Source organism: Eriocheir sinensis, chromosome 19 (assembly GCF_024679095.1).
Source record: "Eriocheir sinensis breed Jianghai 21 chromosome 19, ASM2467909v1, whole genome shotgun sequence".
Classification (NCBI taxonomy): domain Eukaryota; kingdom Metazoa; phylum Arthropoda; class Malacostraca; order Decapoda; family Varunidae; genus Eriocheir; species Eriocheir sinensis.
This window is the reverse complement of record NC_066527.1, coordinates 18196127-18220476: the sequence shown is the minus strand read 5'-3', so window position 1 is coordinate 18220476 and position 24350 is coordinate 18196127. Positions and strand designations below refer to the sequence as shown.

At 46.5% G+C, this 24350-nt stretch overlaps 4 protein-coding genes across 4 annotated transcripts in view; 1 reads left to right on the top strand and 3 right to left on the bottom strand.

Moving 5' to 3' along the window:
• Positions 1-1484: 1484 nt before the first annotated feature.
• On the bottom strand, positions 1485-7081 carry LOC127000997 (uncharacterized). Its single transcript, XM_050865171.1, has 2 exons — positions 6976-7081; positions 1485-2413 (listed from the first exon to the last, which is right to left on the bottom strand). The coding sequence occupies exons 1-2, from the start codon at positions 7079-7081 to the stop codon at positions 1485-1487; spliced, it is 1035 nt and encodes a 344-aa protein (XP_050721128.1).
• Positions 7082-9282: 2201 nt separating this feature from the next.
• Positions 9283-10230, bottom strand: LOC127000996 (tyrosine-protein phosphatase non-receptor type 23-like). The gene has a single exon (XM_050865170.1). It carries the CDS (start codon positions 10228-10230, stop codon positions 9283-9285), a length of 948 nt encoding a protein of 315 aa, XP_050721127.1.
• A 3092-nt stretch (positions 10231-13322) lies between these two features.
• On the bottom strand, positions 13323-15363 carry LOC127000995 (proline-rich protein HaeIII subfamily 1-like). The gene is made up of 2 exons (XM_050865168.1): positions 15270-15363; positions 13323-14551 (listed from the first exon to the last, which is right to left on the bottom strand). The coding sequence occupies exons 1-2, from the start codon at positions 15361-15363 to the stop codon at positions 13323-13325; spliced, it is 1323 nt and encodes a 440-aa protein (XP_050721125.1).
• Positions 15364-21439: 6076 nt separating this feature from the next.
• LOC127000830 (uncharacterized) overlaps positions 21440-24350 on the top strand; it is a 58197-nt gene continuing 55286 nt past the window's right edge. Inside the window, exon 1 of the mRNA XM_050864896.1 lies at positions 21440-21457. The gene's annotated coding sequence lies outside the window, so the exon portion shown is untranslated. The remainder of the gene's footprint in view (positions 21458-24350) is intronic.

Here is a 24350-nt window from a genome sequence, read left to right as displayed (position 1 = left end):
GGATCACTACCTGAGCCTCGTCAACTCACCTGTGTTCTCGGCATCACACTTCACCTGCTTTTCTCTCTCCATTATGCTACTTCTCTCCCGGTCCTCATTTCCAACGTTTCCTCTCTCCTGCTCCCCCACCAGCATCACGCCCCCTACCTCCCCTTCGCATCACGCCTAACTCCACAATCTTCCACATTCTCACCTCTTCCCCCTTCTCTATGTCACTCCACGCTTTCCCCAGCTAATCCACCCTAAACGTCCTATTCCCCCTTTCTCTATGTCACTCCACGGCAGGTGGAAGAGGGCGTCAACGTAGTCATTATTTTTATCACCGGCCGTGTTTTGGATTTTCATTATCGTTCCTGTTTTCATATTATAAGGAGCTCTGTACCACACCTGCCGCCACCTCTCCTTCCTCCCGCTTTACTTCATCCCTCGATACTTTCCTTCCTCTAGACTCCATATTCCTACTCCCGAACCATCCACTGTTCATGTCTGCTGCACTCACCGTCCCTCTCCTCCTTCCCTCCCTCGCTCACGAAGCACCTCCATAATCCTTCTCAGTAACACCTCTTCCCTCCCCTCCCCCCCTCTCTCTTTCCATAACTTTCATCAGGTGTCAATAAATCAAGTCTTTGTTTTCATTGTACATGTAATTTATTCTTAAAGCACATATAAATTACCTTAACATAACATTATACACATACAAACATAAATGAATCAATCGAGTATTCCCTAAAACTATATCACACAAAATAAAACAGTCGCCCCCACGTGATGCACAAAAGTTTACATAACATTTGAATTAAAGATAAAATGTGTAGCATGTGAAGTGTACGTGTGTGTGTGTGTGTGTGTGTAACAAGAAAATCCAAAACAATAAAAACAATATCCACACACAGAACGTTCCATCTCTGTGTCTGCAAGTCTCCCGCCGGTCTCCGTGAGGGTCGTCGCTGCTCCTCACGCCCCTTCGTATCCTCAACGCCTCTCCGTCATCCTCCTCCTCGCGTCCCTCTCGTAGGAACTCCCACCCACGGCTCCGCTCCGCCGCCGCCTTCCTCTCTTGCTCCCACTCCTCCCTTCCTCCCCGCGAGTCCTCAGTCTTCATCCACCTCTGCAACGGGGCAAAAAAGATAATTAATACCTAACGATGATGATGATGGTTATTATTATGGACACAAAAGAAGAAGAATTATTATTAGTAGTAGTAGCAGCAGTAATCACAACCTAAATAAGGATAATGGAGACAAATAATTACCCGGACGTCCTCTCTCTTCCACCCGTCTCTCCTCCCGCACCCTCGCCTAACACTCGTCCTCAACCGACCTGTGGGAGAAAGCAAGCACTGATGAGCGGACAGTACTGGTAGTCGTAGTAGTAACAGTAATGATAGTAGTAGTAACTGTAGTAGTACATTCATATCCCCCGTCACTAGTCCTCTCATTGCAGCACCCCTACCTAAGCCCCCCTCCCACATCACTCCCCGCCACTCACCACCTCTCGTAGCTCTCCTCCACCCGCCCGTTCATCTCAAGATCTATGATCATCTCACTGGTGGCCTTCAGCCACGCCAGCACCCAGGCCTTGGCCAGCACCGCCACCCACGCGGCCCGGCGGTGGTGCGCAGAGGACAAGAACTTCGTAATCCCCGGGTCCACCAGGGGCCGGAACGCCTCCTCCAGGTACAGGAGGGGAGAGGGCCCCTCTTCCGCGACCAGGAGGGGCCGGGGCTCCTCCTCCAGCTCCTCGGGAGCAGTCCTGTTCAGCTCAAGGGCGTCGCGGTGGAGGGCGTGCGGCGTTGGGTGTGCAAGGGGGACCCGTGAGGCACGGTGGGGCTCATACAAGGCGCTCCTCCACTTGTTGCTGCTCCCGTCCCCCGCCGCCCCGCCGCGTCCACCGGCAGGAGGCGCCCGGAACTTGTGCCACCTCTCGAAGTGGGCAGGCAGGGGTGGGGGGAGGTATGCTGTTGGTGTGGGCGGGAAGGGCATCTGGTGAGGGGCGCCGAGTGGAAAGGGTGCCTGGGAGGGGTTGTTAGGTAGGAAGGGTGGCTGACGGGGGTCGCTGGCTGGGGAAAGTTCATGGAAGGGGTTGTAGGGTGGGAAGGGTGCCTGGGAGTAGTTGTATGGATCTGGGTATGGGTTGTTTGGTGGGTAGGAAGTCGGGTATGGGTTGTTTGGTGGGTAGGGAGTCGGGTATAGGTTGTTTGGTGGGTAGGGGGACGGGTAGGGGTTGTTTGGTGGGTAGGGGGACGGGTAGGGGTTGTAGGGAGTCAGGTAGGGGTTGTAGGGTGGGTAGGGAGCCGTGCAAGGGTTGTAGGGGAAGTCCTGGCACTGGGCGGGGGGTCGTCTCCTGGTCTCCCCGCTACGCGCCTCTCCGCCTTGGCCACCGCCACGAGCCTCGCCGACCATGTTCCTCGCCTCTGAAAAGAACACACGAACGAACACACGGTTAACGAAGAGTGTTCGTGTAAAGGCATGTCAAGAATAACAGAACAGAACAAAGTAACGCCAAGAAAAAGTTTTCATATATCAACAAAATAAATGTACAGAAATAGTCAAACACTAAGACACTAAAACAAACACTCGCTCGTCCTTGAGAGTGCAAACACTGACGCCCTTCAACACAAATGACTTACCTAAAAACACTTCGCCACGGACAAACACACGCACAGGTCAGAAGCTGCTAGTGTGCAGGTCAAGCAATGAGTGATGACCCCTTACCCACCTGGCCCCATATATACCCGTTGCTGCTTCGTTCCCCCCCCCCCCTCTATACAACATATGGTGACTCCCCCCCCCCCCCCCCCAGATATGTTTCACCTCCCCCCGCACCAATGAGAGCGGCTCCTCCCTCATACTCCTGATCCCCCTCACTTCCTGATACATCTGCTGCACCGCCCCCTCCCATCCCCTCTCCCCTTACCTCACCTCCCCTCCCCTACCTTACCTCACCTCACCTTACCTCACCTCACCTCACCTCACTTTACTTCGCCTCCCCTAACCTTACCTCACCTCACTTTACCTCCCCTCCCCTCACCTCACCTCACCGCAGCTGTTGATGATGACGATTGGAAAGGTAGCGTCGTTACCAGCATTTTTACTATCATTGTTTATATCCCTTACTCTGTTAATAATAATGATAATAATAATGATAATAATAATGATAATAATAATAATGATAAAAATAATAAATCTGATAATGATAATAATAAAATTGAAAATAAACAAACATACACAGCACAAACTCAAGGTAAAAAAATAAATGTATGTGCGTGTGTGCGTTCTTGCTTTGAGTTTTCCGTGGATGTATTTAGTATTGGGTTTTCTTGTAACATTTTTTCATGAATCTTTCTCGTCATTTATGTTTTTGTTTTGTTTTGTTTTCTGACAAGTAATGCACGAGCCTTCCCTGACGAGCAGACCAACCGTGGGGGAGGGGGGGGGGGGGCAGGGAGGGATTAGACCACCTTTGATAATCCCTGACCTCATCTCCGCCCAAACATTTTTTTAACTCTTCTCGAATGTACTCGAAAGCAAGATCCTGCTCATAAGAACATAAGAACATAGGGAGACTGCAAGAGGCCGAATGGCGTACACAGGGCAGCTCCAGATTCCACCCCCACTGCCACCTGTCGCCCTCGTCCATGTAGCTATCCAGTCTACTCTTAAAACAAGCTATCGTCCCTGCACTAACTATGTGATTGATGAGTCTATTCCATTCTCCCTCCACCCTATTACTAAACCAATGCCTGCCTATTTCCCTCCTAAATCTATACTTTTCTAATTTATATCCATTACTGCATGTTCTATCCTGCTGGCTAATTCTCAGTATTTTACTTATATCGCCTTTGTTGTAACTCTTGACCCATTTGAATACTTCTATCAGATCTCCCCGCACTCTTCGTCTTTCTAGTGAATGTAAGTTGAAATGTTTCAGCCTAACTTGATATGGGAGGTTCCTCAGTCCCTGAATCATCTTGGTCATCTCTCCTTTTAATGTCCATTCTGTAGTGTGGGCACCAACAATGAACAGCATAATCTAAGTGTGGCCTAACTAACGCTAAATAGAGTCTGTGGATGACCTCTGCACTTTTGTTGGTTACCGTCCTGTTAATAAAGCCTAATACCCTGTTAGCCCTATTCCTAATATATTGCTTCCTTAGTTTTAGGTCAGAGTTCACTAACACTCCCAAATCCATTTCACACTCAGACCTGCCTATCGCTGTGGAGTCTAAACTATACCCGTGTAATGGGTTGCGTGTTCCTACACTAAGTACGCTACACTTGATGTTAAAATTCATCTTCCATTTCTCTGACCAAGCTGACAGTTTGTTGAGATCCTCCTGCAGTGCTCTAGCATCCTCCCTTGTCCTAATAGTGCGTCCTATTTTGGTGTCATCCGCAAATTTACCTATGTCACTAGTTATCCCATTGTCTATGTCATTGATGTAGATAATGAATAAAAGCGGGCCTAAAACTGACTTGATTTAATAGTCACTGGTGAGGTATCTTATCGAAGGCCTAACTAAAATCAAGATAAACTACATCGTAATTCTCATCGTTGTCAGCTGCCTCGTATACTCTATTGCAAAAGGATAAAAAATTAGTAAGGCACGACTTTCCTTTAGTAAACCCATGCTGTGAGTCGTGAATTAAATTATGTATGGCAATATGGTCCCTAATACTATCTGTTATTATTGACTCAAGCATATTACCTATAACTGACGTCAAACTGATCCGCCTATAGTTTTGCATAGAAGATTTGTCTCCCTTCTTAAACATTGGAAAATATTGGAATAACGTGTGCCTGCCTCCATGAAACAGGTACCACCCCTGTGTCTAGCGATCTCATAAAATCTTCTGTTTGCTGTCCACTGATTTTAGATTTACTTTTGTTTGATACCCTGGGAAAAATTTCATCTGGCCCTGGCGTCTTAGTAACTTTGAGTCTATCTATCTGTCTAATCACGAGCTCCTACTTAACGTTGATGTCGGTTAACTCTTCTACCTCTTCTCCCCTGTAGATCTGTTCTCCCTGAGGTTTATCGTCTAATCTTTCTTTGGTAAAGACAGTTAAAAAATATATGTTTAAGGCCTCACTCATTCCCTCATCTGTATCTATCAGTGATTCTCCTGAATTAAGCGGCCCTATCTTATCCCTAACCTTGGTCTTATAAAGCTGAAAGAAACCCTTTGGATTGTTCTTTGCTTCCCTGGCAATTCTAATCTCATAATTTCGTTTTGCTATACGCGTGCTTTTCTTTACTGTTCTAGCTAAATCGTAGTAACTGTCCCTTAGGTGGGTTTCCCCCCCCCCCCCCTTGATTCTAACATATAATCCTCTTTTCCTTCCTATTTCAGTTTTTAGCCTGCCTGTCATCCATCGCGGGCAATTACCTGTTGACCTGACTTCCCAGTGAGGAATAAACTGTTGCTGACCTATTTTTTTGAAGAATTGTTCATCCCCTTTAGGTGTGTGTGTGTGTGAATGATAGTTGAGCTGTAGGCGCAGTCAGAGTTAGGTGATGATGATTTCAGCGGTCAAGCAATCCAATGGGGGGTCTGGGATCATCGAAAGGTTAAGAACCCCTGTTCTAGAGCGTAACAGTTTCCGCGTGACCCGGTAATGAGGTCCCTGGTGGAAGGCCTCTTCCCGCCCCTTTACTCCCCGTCTGGTGAGGACACAGCAGTCAGGCTTTATTTTTCTGTGTGAGAAGTAGCAATCTGCCAAGCCCTCTTTGCCCTGAGTCACCTCACATGACCTCACCCCAGGGCCCAGGCCACCTGGCCTCCCCGAGGCCCAAGCTTAGGACACACCTTTGTTAAGCTCTGCACCAACCCTTCCTTACTCTTGATTTGCTTCTATGTACGTAATAACTGTGTTTACCTGTGTGTGTGTGTGTGTGTGTGTGTGTGTGTGTGTCATAAGGAGCGCTGTACTACACCTGCCGCCACCTTTCCTGCCTCCTGCTTTATTTCTTGCTTCGGCAATTTTCTTCCTCCAAACTCCATATTTCTACTCCATTACTGCCCCAAAAGAAGAGGCAAGACATCACTAGGAGGTCTGTGCCACGCCTTCCCTCCCTCACTCTTCCCTCCAGTCAACGCTGTTTGCTGAAGTCTTGTATGCATGCACGTATGTTGTGTGTGTATTATAGGAGCTCTGCACTACATCTTCCTCACTCTAACTCACTGGTTCCCAAACAGGGCAGTACCGCCCACCTGGGGGCGGTGGAAAGATGCGGGGGGGTTAGGGGGGGGGGAATTAGCAGCTGTTAATAACGTTAGTTGCTGAAGCAACTAAAACTGCCAAATAAATTGGTTTGCTATATAAAGTTTTCTCAGTAAAGAACACGTTTGTATTTTTTTTTTAATTTGCAGGCCTGCTTTCCTTAGTTTTCATTGTTTTTTCTGCCCTCGACCACCCGTATCCTTTACTGTAAAAAAAAAAATACCAAGAAAGAGGTACGTGTTCGTATGTGTGTGGGGGGGGGAGGGGCGCTATGTACTCACCTGGGAGCCGAGGGGGCGCCAGCCTGGAAGAGTCTGGGAAGCAGTGTTCAAACTCTTCCTTCCCGTCACGGCAGGCGGCGGCAGAGTCCAGAGAACCTGTTCGCTGAAATGTACATGTTTCGTCTGCCGTTGTGGGATTTATTAACCTTTCTCAACTTTCCGGATAAAAAGGAAAATGAAAGAAAATCAGAGTAAAAACGTTTTTGTAGAATTGTTCATCCCCTTTAGGTGTGTGTGTGCACGCGCGCGTTTGTTTAATATTTATTCATTATCTATTTCTTTGGCTGTTATTTTTTATTTGTTTTTTTTATCTATGATTGATTAGTGTATTGTTATATTTATTCTTGAGTTCTTGCACTATGAGTGTATTAAAGCCCGAGTGTTTTTTTTATAGTTTTTTCCTCTACTTCCGTGACTTTATCCCCGCCTCACATTTTCCTGGATCACTACCTGAGCCTCGTCAACTCACCTGTGTTCTCGGCATCACACTTCACCTGCTTTTCTCTCTCTATTATGCTACTTCTCTCCCGGTCCTCATTTCCAACGTTTCCCCTCTCCTGCTCCCCCACCAGCATCTCGCCCCCTACCTCCCCTTCGCATCACGCCTAACTCCACAATCTTCCACATTTGCACCTATTCCCCCTTCTCTATGTCACTCCATGCTTTCCCCAGCTAATCCACCCTAAATATCCTCTTCCCCCTTCCCTGTCACTCCACGCATTCCCTAACCAATCCCCATAAATAATTGCCCCTTCCCTGTAGCTCCCTATCAATCCCCTTCTTTTACCCTCTTCTCTGTGTCTCCTCCATGCCTTTCCCCAGCTAATCCCCCCTAAATATCCTCTTCCCCCTTCCCCGTCACTCCACGCACGCCTTAACTAATCCCCATAAATAATTGCCCCCTCGCTGTATCACCCTATCAATCCCCTTCTTTTACCCTCTTCTCTGTGTCTCCTCCATGCCTTTCCCCAGCTAATCCCCATTAAATATCCTCTTCCCCCTTCCCCGTCACTCCACGCACTCACTAACTAATCCCCATAAATAATCGCCCCCTCGCTGTATCACCCTATCAATCCCCTTCTTTTACCCTCTTCTCTGTGTCTCCACCATGCCTTTCCCCAGCTAATCCACCCTAAACATCATCTTCCCCCTTCCCTGTCACTCCACGCACTCACTAACTAATCCCCATAAATAATCGCCCTTTCGTTGTATCACCCTATCAATCCCCTTCTTTTACCCTCTTCTCTGTGTCTCCTCCATGCCTTCCCCAGCCAGTCCTCATAAATACCCTCATCGCCGCACACCTTTACCTTAAGCACATATTAATATCCTGCATCTGAAAGGTAACAACTGTCCGCCCCTCAAATCGTATGTTCTCCCGCGGTCACTGGTCGGGGGCTGTCAATCTATATATACGTCAGCTCTTCAGTAATCAAAAGGTTCATTTCTTCTATTACTGCTATTCTATTTCTCTCTATTACTACTATTCTGCTACTGTTAGTATTATCCTACTCATTATTTTTTTTTGATCGATCGAGGAGAGGCAGGTGGAAGAGGGCGTCAACGTAGTTATTGTTTTTATCATCGGCCGTGTTTTGGATTTTCATTATCGTTCCTGTTTTCATATTATAAGGAGCTCTGTACCACACCTGCCGCCACCTCTCCTTCCTCCCGCTTTACTTCATCCCTCGATACTTTCCTTCCTCTAGACTCCATATTCCTACTCCCTAACCATCCACTGTTCATGTCTGCTGCACTCACCGTCCCTCTCCTCCTTCCCTCCCTCACGAAGCACCTCCATAATCCTTCTCAGTAACACCTCTTCCCTCCCCTCCCCCCCTTTCTCTTTCCATAACTTTCATCAGGAGGTGTCAATAAATCAAAAGTCTTTGTTTTCTTTGTACATGTAATTTATTCTTAAAGCACACATAAATTACCTTAACATAACATTATACACATACAAACATAAATGAATCAATCGAGTATTCCCTAAAACTAGATCACACAAAATAAAACAGTCGCCCCCACGTGATGCACAAAAGTTTACATGACATTTGAATTAAAGATAAAATGTGTAGCATGTGAAGTGTACGTATGTGTATGTGTGTGTGTGTGTGTGTGTGTGTGTAACAAGAAAATCCAAAACAATAAAAACAATATCCACACACGGAACGTTCCATCTCCGTGTCTGCAAGTCTCCCGCCGGTCTCCGTGAGGGTCGTCGCTGCTCCTCACGCCCCTTCAGTCCGCCCTTCGTCTCCTCAACGCCTCTCCGTCATCCTCCTCCTCGCGTCCCTCTCGTAGGAACTCCCACCCACGGCTCCGCCGCCGCCTTCCTCTCTTGCTCCCACTCCTCCCTTCCTCCCCGCGAGTTCTCAGTCTTCATCCACCTCTGCAACGGGGCAAAAAAGATAATTAATACCCAACGATGATGATGATTATTATTATTATGGACACAAAAGAAGAAGAATTATTATTATTATTATTATTAGCAGCAGCAGCAGTAATCACAACCTAAATAAGGATAATGGAGAAAAATAATTACCCGGACGTCCTCTCTCTTCCACCCGTCTCTCCTCCCGCACCCTCGCCTAACACTCGTCCTCAACCGACCTGTGGGAGAAAGCAAGCACTGATGAGCGGACAGTACTGGTAGTCGTAGTAGTAACAGTAATGATAGTAGTAGTAACTGTAGTAGTACATTCATATCCCCCGTCACTAGTCCTCTCATTGCAGCACCCTACCTAAGCCCCCCTCCCACATCACTCCCCGCCACTCACCACCTCTCGTAGCTCTCCTCCACCCGCCCGTTCATCTCAAAATCTATGATCATCTCAGTGTTGGCCTTCAGCCACGCCAGCACCCAGGCCTTGGCCAGCACCGCCACCCACGCGGCCCGGCGGTGGTGCGCAGAGGACAAGAACTTCGTAATCCCCGGGTCCACCAGGGGCCGGAACGCCTCCTCCAGGTACAGGAGGGGAGAGGGCCCCTCTTCCGCGACCAGGAGGGGCCGGGGCTCCTCCTCCAGCTCCTCGGGAGCAGTCCTGTTCAGCTCAAGGGCGTCGCGGTGGAGGGCGTGCGGCGTTGGGTGTGCAAGGGGGACCCGTGAGGCACGGTGGGGCTCATACAAGGCGCTCCTCCACTTGTTGCTGCTCCCGTCCCCCGCCGCCCCGCCGCGTCCACCGGCAGGAGGCGCCCGGAACTTGTGCCACCTCTCGAAGTGGGCAGGCAGGGGTGGGGGGAGGTATGCTGTTGGTGTGGGCGGGAAGGGCATCTGGTGAGGGGCGCCGAGTGGAAAGGGTGCCTGGGAGGGGTTGTTAGGTAGGAAGGGTGGCTGACGGGGGTCGCTGGCTGGGGAAAGTCCATGGAAGGGGTTGTAGGGTGGGAAGGGTGCCTGGGAGTAGTTGTATGGATCTGGGTATGGGTTGTTTGGTAGGTAGGAAGTCGGGTATGGGTTGTTTGGTGGGTAGGGAGTCGGGTATAGGTTGTTTGGTGGGTAGGGGGACGGGTAGGGGTTGTTTGGTGGGTAGGGGGACGGGTAGGGGTTGTTTGGTGGGTAGGGGGACGGGTAGGGGTTGTAGGGAGTCAGGTAGGGGTTGTAGGGTGGGTAGGGAGCCGTGCAAGGGTTGTAGGGGAAGTCCTGGCACTGGGCGGGGGTTCGTCTCTTGGTCTCCCCGCTACGCGCCTCTCCGCCTTGGCCACCGCCACGAGCCTCGCCGACCATGTTCCTCGCCTCTGAAAAGAACACACGAACGAACACACGGTTAACGAAGAGTGTTCGTGTAAAGGCGTGTCAAGAATAACAGAACAGAACAAAGTAACGCCAAGAAAAAGTTTTCATATATCAACAAAATAAATGTACAGAAATAGTCAAACACCAAGACACTAAAACAAACACTCGCTCGTCCTTGAGAGAGCAAACACTGACGCCCTTCAACACAAAATGACTTACCTAAAAACACTTCGCCACGGACAAACACACGCACAGGTCAGAAGCTGCTAGTGTGCAGGTCAAGCAATGAGTGATGACCCCTGACCCACCTGGCCCCATATATACCCGTAGCTGCTCCGTTCCCCCCACTATACAACATATGGTGACTCCCCCCCCCCCCCCAGATATGTTTCACCTCCCCCCTCACCAATGACAGCGGCCCCTCCCTCATCTCCTGATACATCTGCTGCACCGCCCCCTCCCATCCCCTCTCCCCTTACCTCACCTCCCCTCCCCTAACCTTACCTCACCTCACCTCACCTCACTTTACCTCCCCTCCCCTCACCTCACTTTACCTCCCCTCCCCTAACCTTACCTCACCTCACTTTACCTCCCCTCCCCTCCCCTCACCTTACCTCACCTCACCTCACCTCACCTCACCGCAGCTGTTGATGATGACGATTGGAAAGGCAGCGTCGTTACCAGCATTTTTACTATCATTGTTTATATCCCTTACTCTGTTAATAATAATGATAATAATAATGATAAAAATAATAAATCTGATAATGATAGTAATAAAATTGAAAATAAACAAACATACACAGCACAAACTCAAGGTAATAAAATAAATGTATGTGCGTGTGTGCGTTCTTGCTTTGAGTTTTCCGTGGATGTATTTAGTATTGGATTTTCTTGTGACATTTTTTCATGAATCTTTCTCGTCATTTATGATTTTGTTTTTTTTTCTGACAAGTAATGCACGAGCCTTACCTGACGAGCAGACCAACGCTGTGGGGGGGGGGGAAACTAGAGACTGGGGGATAGACCTACAACTACAACTACTACTACTACTACTAATAATAATAATAATAATAATGTTACTTCCTCTATTGCTGCTGCTGCTTTTCTAGAATTTTGTCATCTAGCATCCAGCCCTCGCCCACTCTCCGCAATAGGGCTAACAGGGTATTAGGCTTTATTAACAGGACGGTAACCAACAAAAATGCAGAGGTCAGCCTCAGACTCTATTTAGCGTTAGTTAGGCCACACTTATATTATGCTGTCCAGTTTTGGTGCCCACACTAAAGAATGGACAACAGCTTATATTCACTAGAAAGACGAAGTGTGCGGGGAGATCTGATAGAAGTATTCAAATGGGTCAAGAGTTACAACAAAGGCGATATAAGTAAAGTACTGAGAACACGCAGTAATGGATTTAAATTAGAAAAGTATAGATTTAGGAAGGAAATAGGCAAGCATTGGTTTAGTAATAGGGTAGAGGGAGAATGGAATAGACTCGGCAATCACATATTTAGTACAGGGACGATAGCTTGTTTTAAGAGTAGACTTGATAGCTACATGGACGAGGATGACAGGTGGTAGTGAGGTGGGGGAGGGGGAATTTGTAGCTGCCCTGTGTAGGCTATCGGCCTCCTGCAGCTGCCATATGCTCTCTTATAAAGCTGAAAGAAACCCTTTGGATTGATCTTTGCTTCCCGGGCAATTCTAATCTCATAATTTCGTTTTGCTATATGCGTGCTTTTCTTTACTGTTCTAGGTAAATCGTTGTAACTGTCCCTTAGGTGAGTTTCCCCCTCTTGGTTCTAACATATAATTCTCTTTTCCTTCCTATTTCAGTTTTTAGCCTGTCTGTCATCCATCCCTGACCTGACTTCCCTGTGAGGTATAAACTGTTGCTGACCTAGTTTAACCTCCCTCCTTCACTCCTCTCCCCTTATCTGTGTCAGGGTTGGGCAGGGCAACAAGCTCTCTTACTTAAACACGGCATTCAGTGCGGCTACTTGTCGTTCAATCCGGAGTTACGGGACAGCTAAACTTTCATTAGCAGTCGTCAGGGAATGAAAGTCTTTGTTTTCTTTTTACATGTAATTTCGTCTTAAAGGTCCATAAAAACAGCATTAATATAACATAATACACATCCATACATACATGAACCATTCGAGTATTCAGTAAATATAAAATACACAAATAAATAGTCGCCCCGCTATGAACAAAAGTGTACATGATACTTGAATTAACCCTCAATTACATCTCTTCCCTCTCCCTGCCTCTGTCTTCTTATATTTGTTTTCTTTGTATTTATTTTTAAAAGTACATATAAATTAATCAAACGAGTATTCCGGAAATCGATGAATACACACATAAATTAGTCGCCCCGTGATACAAAAAAGTTTACATGACATTTGAATTAAAGATAAAATGTATAGTAAGTGACGTATGTCTCTCTCTCTCTCTCTCTCTCTCTCTCTCTCTCTCTCTCGGTATAGTACGTAAAGGTCTTGCGTGTGTGTGTTCCAAAACAATATCCACACACAAGTCGGTACAGTCTTTGTGTTTATAAGTCTCTCCGCCGGTCGCTTCAGTCCCCCTGTCTCCTCAACGCCTCTTCGTCGGCCTCCTCGCGTCCCCCTCGTAGTAACTCCAATGCACGGCTCCGCGCTGCCGCCGCCTCCTCGCCGGCTGTCCTTTCCCGTCCTCCTGCCACTCACGCGGATCCTCAGTTTCCAGCCCCTCTGTGCAACGAAGCAAAAAGTTACCAAAAATGCCTGACGATGATGATTGTTATGGTGACGATAGGAGTAGTGACAGTAATGGAAGTAGCAATAGTAGTAGTAGGCGTAGTAGCAGTAGTACTGCAGTGACCATAAAAATTACAAAAAACGATGATAATAATGATAACAATACCTTGCCGCCGGCGTCTGTTCTCCCGCACCTTCGTCTCAGTCCTCAATCGAGCTGCGGGAGAAATCAAGGAGGGATGAGCAGGCGATAATCAGCCAGTCATAACACTGATATTAATGATCATAACACTGGTGGCCGAGACGGTGGCAGTAACAACACGGCAGTATCGTGTCGCCGTTCACTCACATCACCACGTAGCCCTTCTTCTCGTTGGTCATCAGCCACGGCATCGCCGCCTCCCGCGTCTCCCGGAGGCGGTGCGGCGTCAAGAGCCACCACACCCTCCCGGCGATCACCTCCATCTTCGGGGCGGGCGGGGGCGCCTCCCCCAGGGGAATGGCCAGATATGTGGGGGCGCGTTTTAATATGAATTCCTGGTGCTGGGGGTGAACCCTGCCCCCAGGGATGAGGACGGGTGGGGGTGAGCGTGGCCTGCTGTGTCCTGGTGGTGGGCGCTGATGGGCTGCCGATGGTGTGGGTGTGGGCGGAGGTGTAGGCGTGGGGGCAGCAGCCTGACACTGAGGGGCTGCCGGGGGTGGGGGTGTGGCAGCCTGACGCTGAGGGGCTGCCGGGGGCGGGGGTGTGGCAGCCTGGCGCTGAGGGGCTGCAGGCGGCGTGGGTGTGGCAGCCTGGCGCTGAAGGGCTGCAGGCGGGGGGCGTGTGGCAGCCTGGCGCTGAGGGGCTGCAGGCGGCGGGGGTGTGGCAGCCTGGCGCTGAGGGGCTGCCGGGGACGGAGGGGTGGCAGCCTGGTGCTGAGGGGCTGCAGGCGGCGGGGGTGTGGCAGCCTGGCGCTGAGGGGCTGCAGGCGGCGGGGGTGTGGGCGTGGGTGTGGCAGCCTGGCGCAGAGGTGCTGCAGGCGGAGCAATCCCGTGGATACGGGCAATATTATAGAGCGCTTGTCGGTGGCAGGGTGAAGGGATGGCGTGGCGGGTCCGAGGGGTGTGGCGGAGGGGAGGGGGCAGGGGCCGGAACAGGGGGCTCCTACACGTGTTGCTGCTCCCGTCCCCCGCCGCCCCGTCGCGGCCACCAGCAAGAGGCGCCGGGAACCTGAACCACCCGTCCCCGTGAGGAGCCGCGGGTGTGGGAGTGAGATCCGTTGTAGGTATGGGTGTTTGGGGGGTGTTGGCGGGTGGGGAGGGTGTGTTGATGGGCGGGTGGGGTGTGTTGGTGGGTGGGTGGGGTGTTTTGATGGGTAGGGAGGGCGTGTTGCTGGACGTAAAGGACGCCTTGTGGGAGGTTTTAGGTGGTAAAGGTGCCCGGCAGGGGTTGCTGGATGGGCAGGGGAGGCACTGGGAGGGGGGGCACTGGGCGGGGGGCCGAAAAGGTGGGTTTCCCTGGCCCGGGGTGGTCCAGTTCTCCGCCTCTCCGCCCTGACCGCCGCCTCGAGCCCCGACGTCCATGTTCCTCGCCTCTGAAAAGAACACACGAACGGTCACGCGGTTAACGAAGATGTAAACAGTTAAAGATGTGTTGAAAATAAGAACAGACAGACAAACTAACGCAAAATAAAACTTCTAAAATATCGAAAAGATAAATAAATGCACAGAAATGAACACACAGACACACACATCAAGATATCAAAACACGGACACCCGCTCGTCCTAAGTGTGCGAGCAGTGACGGCCTTAATCACAATATTACTTACTTGAAAAATACTCAGATAAACACACGCACAGGTCGCAGGTCAAGGAGTGACTGTCGACCCGTGACCAGCCTGACCCTATTTATACCCGTCGCCTCCCTTCCCAATAGCAGCGGCTCCTCCCACCCCCTGGCACACCCACAGTACCGCTCCCCCCTGCACCTCACCGCAGCTGTTGGTGTTGATGATTGGAAGCTTGCCGCTGTCCTTATTAAAACCCTTCATTCATTCATAAAGTTTAGTCAAGTCTCCTTTCACCTTTCTAGCGAATGCAGATTTAAATGTTAAGTTTATCCTGGTATCCTTAAACTCGGGGTCAGTAGTTTGCAGTCACACTTGTACTTAGATATTGTAAACTAGTCTGGGTTATGGAGGCAGGGTGGGAGTTTTCCGTGAATATGTTTATTATTGGGTTTTCTGGTGACATTTCTTCCTTTTTACCTTTTTCTTTTCCTTTGCTACCGTGACTTTATTCCCGTCTGCTCACCTGTGACTGCTGCAAAGTTACCTGTGTTCTCATCATCACACTTTACCTTCTTTTCTCCCTCCATGACCTTGCTATCTCCTCTCCTGCTCCTCATTTCCAACGCCGCCCTTCTCTCGAAATGTACACCACTGAATGCTGAGACTCGAACCAGGGCATCAGAATATAAGTCGGCGCAGCAAACCAACTGCCAATATAACCTGCTGCCACGAAACTCTCCTGATGGTGCCGCCTGCTGCTGCCCCCCCCCACCACTCACCCCACCCCTTCTGACCCTCTCTTGCCTCATATCCTAACTCCATAATCCTCCTCTTTCATATTAGCAGCTTTTTCCCCTTCTCTGTGTCACCCTCCACTCACTCCACAGCTAATCCTCACTAAACAACCCTTCTCCCTTCTCTATGTCACCCCACCACACTTTTCCCAGCTAATCCTCACTAAACAACCCTTACCCCTTCTCTGTGTCACCCTCCACTCACTCCACAGCTAATCCTCACTAAACAACCCTTCCCCCTTCTCTGTGTCACCCTCCACTCACTCCACAGCTAATCCTCACTAAACAACCCTTCCCCCTTCTCTGTGTCACTCCACCACGCTTTCCCCAGCTAATCCTCACTAAATACTCTCTTCCCCCTTCCCTGTGTCACCCTCCACGCATTCCCCAAACAGTCCTTACTAAGCATCCACTCTGCATCCCCGCCCCGCCACACCACCTCGCACTACCCGGCTAATCCTAACTAAACAACTATACATACTTGTTCTCGTTATATAAGTATAGTTCACTTCCACTCCTTCATTCCCTTCAGTTAACATTACGCAGTCACTCACGCCGTTCCCTTCACTTTCCCTTACACTCTCACTGTCCCAACGTTGCCAGATTGTCTTACTCAGCCTCTGATATTTACCGACTTCCGACCCAAAAACTGTCTCGTGGACCCCAATAAGGAGATTCACTTCTAATTATCGTTAAAATAGTTAATTCCTGATGTTTCTTGCCAATAGTTAGGCGTTAGAAACCGGTAAATACTATGCTCTAAGTAAGACAGTCTGGCAACGGTGCTCTGTCCTCTCCCCTTACCTTCACTTGACATTGCTGCGGTCACTCAAGCCCTTCACTCACACACCTTCCCTTTAGTTACCATTACAGCAGTCACTCCAAATAAACGGTATCAAGGTAAATATGGAAAATGTCTTAATGGTTTATTTTCACATTAAAAGTACATTACAGAAAAACGTTCTGGCGGGAGTTTCCATTAAAGCCAGATTATTGTAGTTGCGTGGAATATATAAATGCGACTTACTTTTTAAACCAACATAATACCAATAAAGTACTTTGATGTTCACAACTGTATGGCGTTTGCTGGAGCGAGGTAATGTTTGGTATTGAGGCATTGAGTGATAAAATGTTTCTATCTTTTGACCTTTAAAGTATACATTTCAACCAACTAAATAGAACCTCCATTAGTATTCACGACACAAATCATCCTGATACAAACTAGTGGCATGACAATATACAGAATTACTCACAAATATACAGAAATACTCACAAATATACAGAAATACTCACAAATATACAGAATTACTCACAAATATACAGAATTACTCACAAATATACAGAATTACTCACAAATATACAGAATTACTCACAAATATACAGAATTACTCACAAATATACAGAATACTCACATCTATACAGAATGACTCACAAATTTACAGAATGACTCACAAATTTACAGAATGACTCACAGATTTACAGGATGACTCACAAATTTACAGAATGACTCACAAATTTACAGAATTATTCACAAATTTACAGAATTACTCACAAATATACAGAAAAAACTCATATATACAGAAAAAAACAAATATACAGAAAAAAACGGTAGTATACAGAGGAAAAAAACAAATATACAGAAAACACACACACACCAGCAACACACCCTGCATACCCTAAATTGGCCTTAACACATCTATGTCGACAGCCACAAACTTACAAACTAAAACCTGAGAATGTTGTGTTATTGCTGGCGTTCACACACACACACACACACACACACACACACACACACACACACACACACACACACACACACACACACAGAGGTAGAACACACGTGACCCCTACACACTCTGTCGGCAGTCACAAACTTACGAACTAACTCACAACCCGAGGATTTGTGTGTGTAAGTGTTCTCTGCTAGCGTGTACACACACACACACACACACACACACACACACACACACACACACACACACACACACACTGATATGTTTTACTTGGTTTTAATACTAATTTGTACTCCTATCAGATGCTTACACGACTTGGAAAATGTACAAAATAAGAAAAAAAGATAGAAATGTGAAAATAGGCAATTGAAGATGCAAGTGTAAATGTACAAAATGAGAGGGGAAATATAGATAAAAATATAATAATAATAATAATACGTAATGAAACAGTATGTAAATATACAGACAAAAAAAAAATTGAGAAGTTTGGAAATGACTAATAGGTAAAATGGGAGAAAAAAAGATAGAAAAAATGGGAGAAAAAGATGTAAAGAAATTAGAAAATGTGAGAAAAAAAGAGAAAAAATGGGAAGAAAAAAAGAAAAAACGGGGAGGAAAATAGAAGATAGAAAAAATGGTAGAAAAAAGATAGAAAAAATGGGATGAAAATATATATAAAAAAATGGGAGAAAAAGATAAAAAAAAAATGGTTGGAAAAAGATAGAAAATAACGGGAGAAAAAAGTTAGAAAAAAGATAAATAAAAAATACGACACTGACCTACAAAAAATGCAACGTTGAAAAGAAATTGTTCGTGGAAATACTTGAATGTCAAAATAGTACGTCGGTAAAATGTCAAATAAGAAACAATAATGTCAGGGAATGCCATTGTTGCGGACGAGTAAAGTTGTGGTTGCGTGCACAGAATAAAACAGAATAAAATAGAATAAAACAGAATAAAATGTCTTGATGTAGTGAATATTGTATGTGTGGGAGGGAGGGGGTCAACCAAAAATGTTCAAACTAATACTAAAATACTGACTAAAATACTAATACCAAAATATATTCAGTGCATGTCTCCTGTCTTCGTCTATGTTGTTGTTGTTGATGTACTTGTTCTCTTCCTCCGTCTCTTCAGTATTCTTTCCTCTTCCTATATTTGTTCTTTCAGCTTTTTCCATTCTCCAGTATTCTTCTCCTTCCCCTCATCTCTTCCATTTAGCCTTTTCCATTCTCCAGTATTCATCTCCTTCTACATCCTTCTGTTTACCCTTTTCCAGTCTCCAGTATTCTCTCTTCTTCCCCTCATCTCTTCCGTTTACCCTTTTCCTGTCACTTATCTTGTTCTCCCTCTTTCTCACTTCATCCAGACGGTCTCCTTCAGCGACCGGCCTCCCTGTTAAATAAAGCAGATTAAAAAGCAGTCTGTAGAAGATGATGATGATGACAGCAACGATAGTATTAGGGCAGTAGTAATAGCAGTAGTAGTAGTAGTTGTAGTATACAATGGCAATTATGAATGATGATTGTTTTTGTTTTGTATTGATTCTGTGCCACCCTTTTTAGTCTTACTTTAGTGTCACTGCCGTATAATTTATCTTCGTGTCTTTTCATGAATCTCTAAAACAAGAACACTAAGAAGAACAAACACAACAAGGACAAAAACAAAACGAAGAACAAGGAAGAAAAATAATAAGAATAAGAACACGAAAAACTACAAAAAAAAACACAAGAAAGAAAAGAACAGGAGCAAAAAGAACAAAAAAATATATAATAAGATAATCACCTTTATTCCTCTCCACCTTTCTCCTCTTCCTTCTTCAGCCACTCCTGCGCCTCCTCGACCAGTTCATCCACGGGTACAGGGGTGGGCTGGGGCGGGCGGTTGAACAGGGGGCACTCAACGCGGGGCCTGAAGAGCTTAGTCCTTGTATTCCTCCTCCTCCTCCTTCTCCTTCTCCTCCTCCCGGCCCATTCCGCCCCGCCACACCCACAACGGGCGGCCCGGCGGAGCATGGTTCTCTCTCCTCTGAAAAGTCAACACAGACGGGCACGGTTACTGAAAATGCTGCATGTGTTGTCAGTGATAAATGAAAGCCAAACGAAACTGAAAACGTGTCAGATTAAGTCGAAAGTCGAATAGATGTAATAAACTTAAAACAAAACTGAAACGAAAGTGTGTCAAGTGTAATAAACGAAACAAACGACAATATAAAAGCAGAAACGTTTCCTTTATTCTGAAAGTGTAATAACGAAACGCAATTGAATAAAATTAAACTTATAACGTTGTCAAAATGAAATGAACGAAACTGAAAGCGTCCCTGTACTCTCAAAGTGTAACAAACTAAATTGAAAAGAAGATAAAGGCGTTCTTTGTACTCTCAAAGTATAAGAAGTATAAATACCACCAGACGTCAGAAAATAAATCGTAACAAGGGAAGGAAGAAAGGGCTCATTACGGTACAAAAAATACTCGCCCTGATAACATACAAGACTAATGCAGTTAGGTGGAGTAAATCTGTACTGGGGTATAAATCTGTAGTGTTCACATAGTCCCTCATGGAAGCCGTTGAGTAACGTAAACGTGAATTGCTGTGTCCGTAGAGTTTCACGCGTCACTGCCGTCGGTAAGTTTGTCTATCTTTTTTTAGAGCAAGGTATGCAGCTTAAAGGGATAAAACAAAGAAAATAGCCCCCAAAACACCACTCCAACCCCCCAAAAAAAAGGCCAGAAGAAACACTTTCAGGTGGAGAGGTGGCTTGATACTTTCTTTGTGGAAATCTTGTTGAAAAATGTGTATATATATTTTCTCTTTACTCGCGTTTTTTTCATTTTTAAAATACTCAAAACATGTAATTAATGAAGTGAAACAAAACTCAAAACAACAAGACAAGAGAAGTAGATAAAAATAAAGGATTGGCTCATGGAACGGATGAGTGAAACTGAAAAGTGGAAATCTTGTAAAATAAGTATGTCTAATTCTTACAATACTCAAATAAAGTTTAGCAAAACTCGAAAGGCAAAAGACAAGAAAGGGGAATAAAAAGAAAGAAAAAGATTGGCTCATGAAACGGTTGAATAAAGGTGGAGGCAGATGAGGAAAGACAAACAAACTAGGGAAAGAAACATACGATCAGGCGTGAGATGTGTCCGAAGTATTAGTCACGCGGAGAACAAACAATGGACGGGGAAGGGACGGGATATATAAAATGTTGGTAGATCTGCCTTACAGCCGCCCGCCCTCAAAACAATACGGCGCCGAGAATAAATTAGAAATAAAGAAAATAAAGAGAATAGGATGTCGATAAAGAACAGAATAGAGGTGTAGGAGATAAAGAATATAATAGATTGAATAAAGATTGAAAATAGAGGATAAAAAGCAAGAATAGGATAGATAAAAGAAATCGAATAGAGATAAAGAAAAAGAAATGAGGACGATAGAATTAAGAGATAAAGAAAACAGGATAAAAGGAGTAACGCAATGAGGAATAGACGAAGGAAAAGGATTAATTACCGAAGTGGAATGATCTAAAACTAAACGAAGGAGAAGCAAAAAAGTACCCCAATAATATCTTTCAGGAACAGAAGACAAAGGAAAAATGTGATGCTTATATGATTGCTAATAAAAGTAATTGCCAAGCAAAATGAACTCTCACACACACACACACACACACACACACACACACACACACACACACACACACACACTATAACTCACGCACACGGGCACGCTAAAATGAGTGTAGTGTATATAACAAATAATTTTTAAAGAAGAATCCAAAAAAAATAGAAAAAATGGACCGGTACCGAACGAAACACAAAAGAACCAATTTGCTTCCTGTTTCGAACCGGATCGGAACGCTTGGCTTACTCTCCCACTCACTTTTTTCACTGCATGAGACTTTACAAATACCAGTCAGTCTGTTGTCCAGTCTGCCAGGCACTCACCCGGCAAATCAATCAGTTGGTGTGTCAGAACTTACGAAAAGCAGTCACACGCAACTCTACCCCCCCCCCCCCCCCACCCATACACACATTCATACCCATTTATACACACACACATCCACCACCCCATACGCACTACAAACAAAAAACAAAGCAAAATAATAACGTGCATACCTTTCTTTCACTCGCAGGAAGCAAGCTGAGCGTCTGTCCCCTTCACACGCGGCCACGTCCTTGAGGTCAGTGTGGTGCAGTGTTGGCCGAGGAACAAACCTAGACTGACCCCTGCCCTTGACCACGCCTGACCTTTTATACCCACTGCCCCGCCCCACTTCTCTCTCCCTCCACTCCTATATCTTCCTTTAATCACCCCTTCCCTTATTTCAACCTTCCTTCTTCTACTCCTTTTCATCCTTCATCCACTTCTTTCTTCCTTTCCACTCCCTCATTTCTGCCTCCCTTGCTCCACTCCTTCTTTCCTTCATTTTTTCCTCCTTTTCTCCACTTCTTACGTATTTCCTTCATATCTTCCTTCGCTTCCTTTCCTGCCTCCCTCCATTTCTTTCATTCCTTCCTCCTCTCCACTCCCATCCTTACTCCACACAAAACTTCATTCTTTTCTCCCTCACTCCACTCCTTTCATTCTTACCTCCCTCCCGTCACCAAAAAAATACATTCTTCACTCCCTTTCATTCTTCCTTCCCTTCGTCTATTTTTTTTTTTTTTACCTGCCTCCCTCTCTCCCTCCCCTCCCACCATCACTCCTCCATTAACTCCCTCTCATTCCCCTCCCTCCCTACCTTCTCACATTGACGTCAGGTGAGCTGTGGCGTGACTCCCCGCACACCTGACTACAAGCTGAGGTCCCATTCTGTTTGTTACCTGATGCTGCCACTCTTGTTTTTTGCTGCTGGTGTTTTTTTTCCTCTCTATTTTTAATCTCTTCTAGCCTCTCGTTCTTTTTTTTCTTTTGTTTCAAAAGCGTCAGCGGACTTTTTGTTGTTGGTTTTGTTTTTTTGCCCTGGAACTGCCTTCCTTGCTGTAAAAAGTATAATAACTGATCTTCTTGCACCTGCTGGTCTTGATAATGAGGGTTTGGGAGGGAGGGGGTAGAGTCTTGTGTGACACAAGGGATTTGGGAGTGTTAGTGAACTCTAACCTAAAACTAAGAAAGCAATGTATTAACATAAGAACATAAGAACACAGGGAAACTGCAAGAGGCCGAGTGTCCTACACAGGGCAGCTCCAGAATCCCCCCCACCACTCACGATGGGCGAGATGTAGTTTCAGGGGTTACAGGTAGAGGCTTGATCCTCGTTTACCTTCGGTACGGGCGTATGCTTCAGTACCCTATCTCCTTACTGCACCCACACCTCACTGCCACCTGTCATCCTCGTCCATGTAGCAATCCAGTCTACTCTTAAAACAAGCTATCATCCCTGCACGATAGCTGGGACGATAGCTTGTATTAGTGCAAGGAATAAGGCTAACAGGGTGTTAGCCTTTATTAACAGGACGGTAACCAACAAAAGTGCAGAGGTCATCCTCAGACTCTATTTAGCGTTGGTTAGGCCACACTAAGATTATGCTGTCCAGTTTTGGTGCCCACACTACAGAATAGACATCAGTTTGCTAGAATCAGTTCAAAGGAGGATGACCAAGATGATTCAGGGAGTGAGGAACCTCCCATATCAAGATAGGCTGAAACATCTAAACTTACATTCACTAGAAAGACGAAGAGTGCGGGGAGATCTGATAGAAGTATTCAAATGGGTCAAGGGACACAACAAAGGCGATATAAGTAAAGTACTGAGAATTAACCAGCAGGATAGAACACGCAGTAATGAATTTAAATTAGAAAAATATAGATTTAGGAGGGAAATAGGCAGGCGTTGGTTTAGTAATAGGGTGGTGGGGGAATGGAATAGACTCACCAATTACATAGTTAGTGCAGGGACGATAGCTTGTTTTAAGAGTAGACTGAATAGCTACATGGACGAGGATGACAGGTGGTAGTGGGGGGGAATCTGGAGCTGCCCTGTGTACTGTGTAGGCAATCGGCCTCTTGCAGTATCCATATGTTCTTATATTCATATGTTCTATCCATCATTTATTAATCTTTGCCTCACCTTTCCCTCTCCTGCCCTCCCTCCCTCGGGGTCAGAGCCACACTTGTCTTTCAATCACTAATCTTTACCTCACCCTTCATGACCTCACGTTTCCCTCTCCTCTCTTTCCCAACCTCTCGTGTCCACTCCTTCACCCCACCTCCCGTCTCTCTCTCCTCCCATTCGTCTTGTGCAAACTCCCTAATCCTCCTCCACGCCTTCTTTCCCTCTCTCCATTCTTCCCACACCTTTCACATTTTATCCCCTTCGTCCCAGCACCGCACTACGCATTCCGCGACTCCCCCCTCCACATTCACACCTGTCACCTCTCCCCCTTCACCCCAGAACACAACGCATTCCTCGACTCACCCCCAAATCATCATCCTCTCACACCTTTCACCCTCTCCACTCCAGCCCCGCCCCACGCATTCCTCAGCTAATCCTCCCTCGCTTACTAATCCGATCACAGCGCACCTTGGCCTACAGGGACGCGGATAAACCTGTCTGAACGATAGCTTTGTCTGTCTGTCCTTGAGATCTTTTCGCAATTTTTCTCTTCCATGTCCCGTAAAGCAACAAGCATCCACGGCCATTTTTAACAATTCTAAAGTTAAGCAGATCAACAGTGGACGGTATTAATCAAAGCGAGGCGTGTATAGTGTACGATAAACATAGGATCGTATTCTTAAATATTTCAGTGCCCAAGCTCACCTAGTTGACAAGGCTTTCGTAGGAGTTGTGAGTGTTTCCATGGGGGATAGTTTTATGACCCTGGTTGTAGTTTGACCTTTATTCTGTATACCATGAACCTAGAAAAGCGCTCATTAGAATCTGATTCCCATTCTTTTTAGCCTTTGGAAATAATTGTTGAGAGGCGATTGCGTCTGAGAATACCGGAAACAGGTCACTCCGGCCCCTAGTAACTCCGGCCCTGGTCACTCCGGCCTTCCATCCTGGTCACTCCAGCCCTGGTCATTCCGGCCTCCCACCCTGGCAACGCCGACCCCCCCTTCCAGTTTGAAAT